Below are 11,888 nucleotides of genomic sequence, written 5' to 3' on the forward strand. Positions count from 1 at the left end.
TTCTTAAAACCTAATAATCTAATATTATAATTTAATTATAATATCTAACTTTAATACTTTTCTCTAAATAGATTAGGTCTTGTTCTCTTAATCTAAAAAGAGAACTCTTTCTCCTAATATAATTAAGAATTAAGTCTAGTTAGTTACAAAAATAAATCCTTATTTAGTATTCTTTTATATCTTTTAGTATATATTCTAATACCTAGTCTGCTATTTACGCCCCTTAATATACCCTTATCTTATAAAGCTTATATTTCTTTCTAACCTAATTTATTTATTACTTTTTTACTAAGTATACTTCCTAGTTAACCCTATTAATTCGCTCTAATATTAAACCTTATTAATTATATATATAATATATTCCTTATATAGCTAATAATACTATATCTTAAAACTTATATCCTTCTTGCCCTTACTATATATAGATTTTTTGTAGACTATTATACTAGTAGCATGCTATATAGGCCTTTAACTATCCTCTTTTTCTCTTCTCTTACTTTACTACCTCTTGCTTAGCCTAAAAAAACCTTTACTTTATATAGTTCTAATACGCTTTTAGCTTATACTACTTATTATTGCCTTCTTTAGCTAGTTAGCAAATTATATACTATTCTTATAGTGCTTAAAGTTATTAGATTAATTAATCTTAGTCTCCTTCTTTATTCTATTAATATAGCCAGAGCCGGGTTAATCTGGCTAATACTTTCTCTTCTAACTAGCTAATACTGCCCTTGTTTGTCTCTTCTAACCTATTACTAATCTTTCCTTCTTTAGGCCTTGCTTCTTAAGTCTTTTTAGTGCTCTTCTCTTTATCCCTATTCTAATACGTAATATGGTTCATATTCTGCCCCTTTTCTAGCTAGCTAAATTGCTGACATTAGATATATTACTAATAGTATTATTTATAAGAATAATATTATATATACTTACTTCTATCTTAAAAATGACTTAACACTATAATTAAGCAGCAGCAGTGCCTTAGATAGATCTATATTACTAGCTTAAGCAATATCTAAAATTCGGGCTCTGTATAAGAGAGTAATATATTAGATTACTAGTAGTATAGTAGCATAACCTGACTAGTTCTCCTTTATTTATTATATCTTAGACGCCTAACCTTTTAAGCAAAACTAATTATGTCCTAAGGAGCTCTTATATAGATTACAGCCTATATATAAGAGTAGTTAACACTTATGCTAAAGGTACTAGTTATTATAATTACTTTGCTTATCCCTTATTACTATTATTTAAAAGCCTCTTCTTTCTCCTTATTATTACTAAAATTAGAGTAATATATAAGATATAATAGGCGCTAGCTAACCTGATTAGCCTTACTTTGGCTTTAAGCATAGATGATTACTTAGGTAATAGCTTCCTTCTTAAGATATTGTAAAGCAGTCCGGATACCTTAAGTTATATACTTAAGGAAGTCTCTTAGGTAACTATTACACTAAATATAATAGTAAAGGTTACTTTAAAAAATACAAGATTAAATAGTATAAAGCTAAGCTAATAAGAAATATTATTTAAATTAGGCCTATATTAGTAAAGAGAGAATAGTTATTAGAAAGATAATCTGATAATAATACTCTTATAACTTTTTTACTAAGGCTATTTTGGGTTAGTAACAAGATATAATTAGGATTAAGTAGCTCTTATTAAAGACTAGTTAATCTAAGCTTTTATTAGTATTTAATTAGCCTAAAAAGATTTAAAAGCGACAAGAAACTACCTCCTTAATAACAATAAATAATAATAAGTACTTTATATATTGCTATAGATTAGTATACTAATTTTAGATAAAATAAGTAATATTTAACTTAAGATAATAATAGATAATATAATATATAGCAGACATATTAATAGTATAAATAACAGGCTTTTTTCTTTACTAGTTTTTAAGATATTAATAACTTTTGTATAGCCTATTATAATACTGCTAATTAATTAAGCCTGCTTTTTAATCTTGAACTAAGCTAGCTTTATTTAAGAATAAAGCTATTATAATATTTTGAGTATAATCTACTTACCTTAGTAATAATAATAATAATAAGGTTATTATTAAAGTACAACTTATTTAATTAGTAAAGAATTTAATAAGGAGGCCTATCTGTAATACCTAGTAATATTAAAATTAGTAGTTAATTATAATTAACAGAGTTAATATTATATTTAATTAGTACAAAAATATTCTTATAGTCTAGTATTAATTAATCCTAAATTAAAATTAATAGTTCTTCTATAAATATAATTTCTAATCTATACATTATAAGTTACTTAATAATAAAAAACGTTAGCTATAGCCCTGCTAAAACTATTTAAGATAAAAGTATTACTAAGATTATTATCTTTATTCTTAAGAAGATCTAAGTCTACTTTATATATTAGTTTACTAAACTTTTTAATAATAATGCTTACTAAGATCTATCTCTATAATTATATATTTATCTTTTCCCTAATAGCTTACTAGCTTATGCTCTTAATAATCTAAGTTATTTTGTCCTTAGGCTAGATGCTAGAGTTATTACTTTATAAATACTTGCTAATATTAATAAGTATTAATACTTTTTAATAAAAATATTACTAAATAAGGGTAATTAAAACTAAGAATTAGATTAGGAATTACCTAACTTTAGGTAGTAAGAAATACGCTAGATACTATAATATATAAGTATAACTTAGTAATTTATAATAGATTAATAAAAACAAGACATAACTATTATAAATAAAAACATTCCGCTTTATAAATCTAACATTTTATTATTATATCCTTAGAAACTCTTTTTAACGTGTTAGCTATCTTAAATCTTTATGAATTAAGATTATAAGATACTTTAAGAATTATTAAACTAACTTTTTATACTATTAGGTGAATTCTGACTAAATAACTTATGACTTACCTTCTTTCTCTTAGTTTTGTTAAAGCACTAGATATTATAATTTAGGTTCTTTTTAGATGTTCTCTTAAAGCTACTCTTAGCCGCCTACTAAGATGCTAGCATTATAAGGATTATTAAAGAATAAGCATTTAGGTTAATAAGAATCCTAGTTATCTTATAATTTATCTAATAAATAAATTAGGATATCTAGTAAGCCTAGATAAAAATCTTGCTTAAAGATAATTTATATATAATTTAGTAAAATATAATCTCTTATACTAGAAATTTAATCTTATATACTAAAGTATAACTTATTTAATTAGTAAAGGATTTAATAAGGAGGCCTATTTATAGTGCTTAGTAATGCTAGGATTAGTAGTCAGTTATAATTAATAAAGTTAGTGCTATATTTAATTAGCGCAAAAATATTTTTATAATCTAGTATTAGTTAACCCTGAATTAAAATTAATAGTTCCTTTATAAGTATAATTTCTAGTCTGTACGTTATAAGCTGCTTAATAATAGAAAATATTAGTTATAGCCCTGCTAAAACTATTTAAGATAAAGATGTTACTAAGGTTATTATCTTTATCCTTAAGAAGATCCAAGTCTGCTTTATACGTTAGTCTACTAAACTTTTTAATAATAATGCCTATTAAGATCTGTCTTTATAATTATATATTTATCTTCTCCCTAATAGCTTACTAGCTTATGCTCTTAATAATCTGAGTTATCTTGTCCTTAGGCCAAATACTAGAGCTATTACTCTATAGATATTTATTAATGTTAATAGGCACTAATACCTTTTAATAGAAATATTGCTGGATAAGAGTAATCAAAATTAAGAATTAGACTAGGAGTTGCCTAACTTTAGGCAGCAAGAAACACGCTAGATACTATAATATATAAGTATGACTTAGTAATTTATAATAGGTTAACAGAAATAAGACGTAACTATTATAAATAAAAATGTTCTACTTTATAAATCTAATATTTTGTTATTACATCCTTAGAAACTCTTTTTAATGTGCTAGCTATCCTAAACCTTTATAAATTAAGACTATAAGATATTCCAGGAATTATTAAACTAACTTTTTATATTATTAGGCGAATTCTAACTAAATAATCTATAACTTATCTTCTTCCTCTTAATTTTATTAAAGCACTAGATATCATAATTTAGGCTCTCTTTAGATGTTCTTCTAAAGCCACTCTTAGCTACCTACTAGAATACTAGTATTATAAGGATTATTAAGGAACAAGCATCTAGGTTAATAAGAATCTTAGTTATCTTATAGTTTATTTAATAAATAGATTAGGATGTCTAATAAGTCTAGATAAAGATCTCACTTAAAGATAATTTATATATAATCTAAGTAAAATATAATCTCTTACGCCAGAAATTTAATCTTATAAGTAATGCTAGCGTAGTTTAGTGTCTCTTTATCTTAATGCTATTAAATCTAGGCAAGATTAATAATGTTTCAGGATATAATTATAATATATAGTTAAAGATAATTTATATTACTTACTAGGGTCTTCTTATTATTTATAATCTATGCTATATAAAAGGGCTTTAATACGTTAGATATATTTTTATGCTAACTATACCTTACTAGCTTATAAGTATAGGCTAGAATAATAATTTAATAATAGTAAATTAATTAGTTTAATATATTATTATACTAATCTTAGTATAATATAATAAGATAGTAATCTATGTCTTTATAATTAAGATTAAATATTATATAAGTATAATATAAAGCTTTAGTATTTATTAGTTAATTTTCTGTCTTAGTTGCTTAATCTATTCTTTATATTCTGAGTTATTAAGGGTTTTTAAAGAGATACTCTTACTAGAGTTATTATCTTTTTAATCTAATATTAATTAGGCTTTAGATAATAGAAAATCTATATAAGATTTTACTATCTCTTAAAGTAAGTCTTAAGCAGTATATTATTAAGAAGTAATCTTAAATAAATTATAATTAAAATAGCTATTAATTATATAACAGAAATAACAAATTAACTTAATAAAAGTTAAAATATAATATAATAGACTATGTTCTTCTTAAAGGTACTTAAATAAATCTTAGCTTAAGATTCTAGATTAGAATATATTAAGACATCAGACATTAATATAATATAAATCTGTAATTAAAGTAGATATAGCTTAAAGAACTCTCTTAATTACTTTACTAACATAATATAAAAATATATTATTAGCCTTAAACTTAGGAAGCTTAAAGAACCCTCTTAACTACTTTACTAAATAATATAGAAATATATTATTAGTCTTAAACTTAAGGATATTATGCAAAGATATAATTAAGTTAATATTAATCTTATTAAGATATTTATAATACTTATAAAGCTATAACTATAAAGATAATTTAGAGATATATATTAGCTCTTTAATTTAATAATACTTATCTTTAAAAGTCTTTTAACTAGATCAGAACTATTTACTTAAAAGGCTATTAATAAACTTAGCTAGATCTAAAACTCTAATTATCCTTAAATAATCTGATAAAGGTAAAGTACAGATAGCTAAAAAGGAGATTAATAAAAGTAATTATTATTTTAACGTAAGATTAATAATAAAATATTTTTAAGACTTAGCGAATAATGTTTATATTTAAATTTACTATATCTAAAGATGATTTGCTTACTTTAAGTTAAGAATATATAATCATCTATATTATACTTTTATTTACTTAGAATTACTAGGCTAGGAAGAGGCGCCTAATAATATAATGACTATATAACCTGCTTAGAAATATATTACGCCTTAACCTATTCTTAGATACGCTTTTTAAGTTAGCCTTTAACTTTATAAGCATATTTAAGATACTTACTATAGTTCTAAAGAGTATATTTTGAGCAGTACTTAATATAAAAAAGTACTTTAAGATTAATATATACTTATAAGTAAGTGACTAGTAATATTATAATATATATATTAATTACTAAAGCTAAAGAGCTTAAAATTAGAGAAGAGATAAAAGATATTATTTGAATAAATCTTTAATTAAGTATAATAGATTTAATATACTTATAAATATATAGTTAATAAAGTCACCTCTTTAAAGAATTTAGTATATAATAGTTACCTATATAATAATTACTTACGCTAGCACTTTTGAATACTAAGACTATTAAACGCAGTGTGGTCCGCGTCCTGCCCCTTTTCCAGCCGGCCAAACTGCTGACATCGGGTGCACCACTGATGGCGTTGCTCACGAGAACAATACTGCATATGCTCACCTCCATCTTGAAAACGACTCAACACCGCAGCCAGGCAGCGGCAGTGCCCCAGATAGGTCTGCATCGCCAGCTCGGGCAACGTCTGAAATTCGGGCTCCGTGCGAGAGAGTGATGTATTGGATTGCCAGTGGTGCGGCAGCACGACCCGACTGGTTCCCCCTCGCCCATCACGCCCCAGACGCCCGACCTCTTGGGCAAAACTGATCATGTCCTGAGGAGCTCCCATGTGGATCACCGCCCGTACATGAGGGTAGTCGACACCCATGCCAAAGGCACTGGTCGCCACAATCACCCTGCTCGTCCCTCGTCGCCACTGTTCAAAAGCCTCTTCTTTCTCCTCGCTGCTACCGGAATCGGAGTAGTACACGGGACACGACAGGCGCTGGCTGACCTGATCGGCCTCGCCCCGGCTCTGGGCGTAGACGATCACTCGGGCAGCAGCTTCCTCCTCAAGATGTTGTAGGGCAGTCCGGATACCTCGGGTCATGTACTCAAGGAAGTCTCCTGGGCGACTGCTGCGCTGGACGTGGTAGTAAAGGTCACTTCGAAAGGTACAAGATCGAATGGTACGAGGCTGAGCCAGCAAGAGACGTCGTTCAAATTGGGCCTGCATCAGCGGGGGGAGGGTAGCCGTCAGAAAGACGACCTGACAACGATACTCTCGCAACTCCTTTACCAAGGCCATTTTGGGTCGGTAGCGAGATGCGGTCAGGATCAGGTGGCTCTTATCAAAGACCAGTCGATCCAAGCTTTCACTGGCATCCAGTTGGCCTAGAAAGGTTCGAAAGCGGCGGGAAACTGCCTCCTCAATGGCAACAAATAACAATGAGCACCCCACATACTGCTGTGGGTTGGCGTGCCGATTCCAGATGGAATAAGCAATGTTCAACTCGAGACAACGGCGGACAATGTCGGTCTTCAAGGCAACCAACGGTACCACCACCACTGTAGTGGCGGCATGTGGCAGACATACCGGCAGCATAAACGACAGGCTCTTTCCTTCGCCGGTTCCCAAGATACCAATGACTTCCGCATAGCCCGTCACGATACTGCTGATCAATTGAGCCTGCTTCTCGGTCTTGAACTGAGCTGGCTTTGTTTGGGGATAAAGCTGTTGCAATGTTTCGAGCACGGTCTGCTCGCCCCAGCGACGACGGTGACGACGAGGTTGTTGCCGGAGTGCGACTCGTTTGATCAGTGGAGGATTCAATGAGGAGGCCTGTCTGCGGTGCCCAGTGATGCTGGGATTGGTGGTCGGTCGTGGTTGACAGAGTTGGTGCCACATTCGACTGGCGCGAAAATATTCTTGCAGTCCGGCATCGGTCAACCCCGAATTAAAATTGATGGTCCCCCCGTAGGCACGATTTCCAGTCTGTACGCTGTGAGCTGCTTGATGGTGGAAAACGTCGGCCATGGCCCCGCCGAAACTGTTCAAGATGGAGGTGCCGCTAAGGTCGTCATCTTCGTCCCCGGGAAGATCCAAGTCTGCTTCATACGTCAGTCCACTAAACTTTTTGATGGCAATGCCCACTGAGATCTGTCTCCACGACTGCATGTTCACCTTCTCCCCAATGGCTTGCTGGCTCATGCTCTTGACGATCCGAGTCATCTTGTCCTCAGGCCAGATGCCGGAGCCACCACTCCATAGATACTCGCTGACGTCAACAGGCACTAACACCTCCCGGTGGAAATATCGCCGGATAGGGGTGATCAAAACCAAGAATTGGACCAGGAGTTGCCCGACTTCGGGCAGCAAGAAACGCGCTGGGTGCCGTGATGCATGGGTGCGACTCAGTGATTTATGGTAGGTCAACAGAAACAGGACGTGGCCGTCGTGAACGAAAACGTTCCGCTTCGTGAATCCAACATTTTGCCATCGCATCCCTAGAAACTCTTTTCGACGTGCTGGCTGTCCCGAACCTTTGTGAATCAAGACCATAAGATACTCCAGGAATCGTTGAACCGACTTTTCATACTGTTGGGCGAATTCTGACCGAACAACCTATGACTCACCTTCTTCCTCTTGGTTTCGTCGAAGCACCAGATGTCGCAATTCGGGCTCTCTTTGGATGTTCTCCCAGAGCCACTCTTGGCCGCCTGCTAGGATGCCAGCATTGCGAGGATCGTCGAGGAACGAGCATCCAGGTCGACAAGAATCCCAGTTGTCCCGTAGTTCATCTAACGGATAGGTTGGGATGTCTGGTAGGCCTAGACAAAGATCTCGCTCAAAGATAGTTCGCGTATGATCTAAGTAAAATGTGATCTCCTGCGCCAGAAATTTGATCTCGTAGGTAATGCCAGCGTAGTTTAGTGTCTCTTTATCTTGATGCCACTAAATCTAGGCGGGATTGACGGTGTTTTAGGACATAGTTATGACATATAGTCGAAGACAATTCATATTACTCACTAGGGTCTTCGGGATTGACGGTGTTTCGGGACACAGTCATGGCATACAGTCGAAGACGGTTCATGTCACTCACCGGGGTCTTCTCGTCGTTCACAATCCACGCCGCACAGAGGGGCTTTAATGCGTTGGACACATTCTCATGCTGACCACACCTTACTAGCTCATGAGCATGGGCCAGAATAATGATCTGACAACAGTAGATCAATTGGCTTAATGTACTACCACACTGATCTTCCTTTCGCCAGGTGTTCTCACTTTCGTCCCATGCTGCAATAGCACAATATGACAAGATGGCAGTCTGCGTCCCTGTGGTCGAGATTGGATGTTGCACAAGTGCAGTACAGAGCTTCAGCGTTTGTCGGTTGATTTCCTGTCTTAGCTGCCCAATCTGTTCTTCATGTTCTGGGTCGTCAGGGGTTTCTAGAGAGATACTCTCACTAGAGTCATCGTCTTTCTGATCTGACGTCGATTGGGCTTTGGATGATAGGAAATCCATATAAGATTCCACTGTCTCTCGAAGTAAGTCTTGGGCAGTGTATTGTTGGGAAGTAATCTCAAATAGATTACGATTAAAATGGCCATTGATCACACGACAGAAATAACAGATTAACTTGGTAAAGGTTAAAATGTAATGCGACAGACTGTGTTCTTCTTGGAGGTGCTCAAGCGGATCTTGGCTCAAGGTTCCAGGTTGGAATGTGTTGAGACGTCGGGCGTCAACATGATGCAAATCTGCAATCAAAGCAGATGCAGCTTGAAGAACCCTCTCAACTGCTTTACTGACATGATATAGAAATACATCATCGGCCTCGGACTTGGGGACACTACGCGAAGATGCGATCAAGTCGACGTCAATCCCACTGAGATGTTCATGATACTTACAGAGCCGCAGCCATGGAGACAATTCAGAGGTATGTACTGGCTCCTCAATTTGACGGTACTTATCTTTAAAAGTCTCTTGACTAGACCAGAACCGTTCACTCAGAAGGCTGCCAGCAGACTCGGCTGAATCTGAAACTCTAATTATCCTCAAGTGATCTGATAGAGGCAAAGTAGAGACGGCCAAAGAAGAGATTGATGGAAGTGGTTGCTGTTTCAACATAGGATCGACAATAAAATATTCTCGAGACTTGGTGAACAACGTCTGCATTTGAACCTTGAAGGATGCATCACCTTCTCGCTGCTGTCGTTTACAATTCAGATTATGCTCTGAACTGCCATGTCTGAAGATGATTTGCTCGCTTTGAGTCAAGAACATGCAATCATCTATATTGCACTTCCATCCACTTAGAATTGCTAGGCCGGGAAGAGGCGCCTGATAATGCGATGGCTGTGTGACCCGCTCAGAAATATGCTGCGCCTCAACCCATTCTTGGATGCGCTTTTTGAGTTGGCCTTTGACCCCATGAGCACGTTTAAGATGCTCACCATAGTTCTGAAGAGTATATCCTGAGCAGTGCTCAGTACATAGAAGTACTCCAAGGTCAGCATGCGCCCGCAGGTAGGTGACCGGTGATATCGTAACGTGCGCGTTAACCACTGAAGCTGAAGAGCTCAAAATTGGAGAAGAGGTAGAAGACATCGTCTGAATGAATCTTCAATCAAGTATAATAGATTTGATATACTTGTGAGTGTGTAGTTGACAAAGTCACCTCTTCAGAGAATTTGGTGTGTAATGGTCACCCATGTAATGGTCACCCGCGCTAGCACTTTTGAACGCCAAGACCGTCGATTTGTGTGTGTAAGGGTCACCCTTACGCAGCTTTATAATGTTAGGATAAAGAAGGAGTTTCGCTATTTAATCTAATACTATGTTTCTTTTATAAATACTCTTTTAGACTTATTATTAAAGTACTAATATATTACTCTTAATAGATGTTACATTCCTAATAACGTTATATATCAGACCTGTTTTCTAATATCACCTCTTTTCTATAAGCCTATATAAGTAAAGTTCGTGCTTATTTTGATTCTGCTTAAGGTGAAACATAATTTCGAGTTCGCTTTCAAGGATTCCGAGCTTAAATAACTAAAAAAGCATTTATTAGAGTTAAAGTACATATTTATTCTATAGAAATAAAGGATCCTACTCTAAAAGACCTTAGGTCAGACAGAGTTTCTAGAAATAGACTTAATAATAATCTTATAGAATTAGACATTATATTAGAGATAGAATAGAAGACGCTAAATATAGCTAGCTAGGTCCGAGTATATAGAAATGTTTTATTAGATAGTAATTCGTGGTCAAAGTTAGTCCCTAGTCTTTAGTATAGGATTTATAATTTGCAAAGAACAATAAATATTTTATTCTCACGTACATATATTACTAAAATAGGCAATAAGCTTAACACTAGCATTAAGCATAAAGATAGCTTTACTAATTACATTAATTTCTATATTATTTACTGGCTAATTCAGCTTGCAATTAGCCTAATTATCTTTTATATATACAAATTAACTAAATTAACAATTTTACAAATGCCAAATTAAACTAACTAGAGCACAGAATTAAATAATTTATTAAGTAATTAAATTAATTAAATTAACTAAATTAAATTAAGTAGAACCCTGATTTAGATCCTACAACGAATTATATAAACTCTATCCAAGTATATCACTTAATCAGATGCTTAATACTTGGTGATAGGGCCCTTAAGCTCCCCTGCTAAACAAAAGGTTTATAACTAACACTATATATAGATAGAGACCTCGTTATCAGCCGTAATCTCATACTAAGACAGTAAAAAAGAGCAAAATAATTAACAGCTAGTATTCCTAGTAGTCACCTACTTAACTATTAATTAGCCGGTATATAGCTTAAGTATAGCTAAGCGAACAGGAAGCCCTACATTTCATGTCCTATAGTTAATTATAAAAGCAACATGCTATAATATAATATAATTAACTTTAATCCGAGAATATAAAAAGCGCTCTTATATTTATGTAACCTAATATAAGATCCAAGTCTAGCTATTAGCTTAGCATTACAGAATACCCTCTTATATATTATTATAATAGCTATTCTCTAGATATATAAGACTTGTATTCAGGTCTGCATTATAAATAAAGTCTCTAGAATTATAAAATAGATTTACCTAGTTAATATTATAATCTAAGATGCTAAGCGTAAGCATTTATAAGCACAGATTTCCTAGTCTATATAAACATGCTTATTCCCTTAAATAGCTTAGGGTCTTTGTAGTTAACTCATGTTATTAGCTTATACCTAAAAGTTAAAGACATTTTATACTTTATACTTATGCCCTTTGCTTTATTAACCTAATTCTTAGACCTGACTTCTACTTAAGACTTGTCTTAACTAGTTAAGTCCTAAC

At 33.4% G+C, this 11,888-nt stretch overlaps 1 protein-coding gene across 1 annotated transcript; it reads right to left on the bottom strand.

Annotated features, from left to right (window-relative positions):
- Positions 1-6,012: 6,012 nt before the first annotated feature.
- Positions 6,013-10,135, bottom strand: EPUS_09389 (uncharacterized protein; the record flags this gene model as incomplete). The annotated part of the gene is made up of 3 exons (XM_007804257.1): positions 6,013-8,066; positions 8,160-8,468; positions 8,554-10,135. The coding sequence occupies 3 exons, from the start codon at positions 10,133-10,135 to the stop codon at positions 6,013-6,015; spliced, it is 3,945 nt and encodes a 1,314-aa protein (XP_007802448.1).
- Positions 10,136-11,888: the final 1,753 nt, after the last annotated feature.

This window comes from Endocarpon pusillum, assembly GCF_000464535.1.
Source record: "Endocarpon pusillum Z07020 unplaced genomic scaffold scaffold3152, whole genome shotgun sequence".
In the NCBI taxonomy this organism is placed as follows: domain Eukaryota; kingdom Fungi; phylum Ascomycota; class Eurotiomycetes; order Verrucariales; family Verrucariaceae; genus Endocarpon; species Endocarpon pusillum.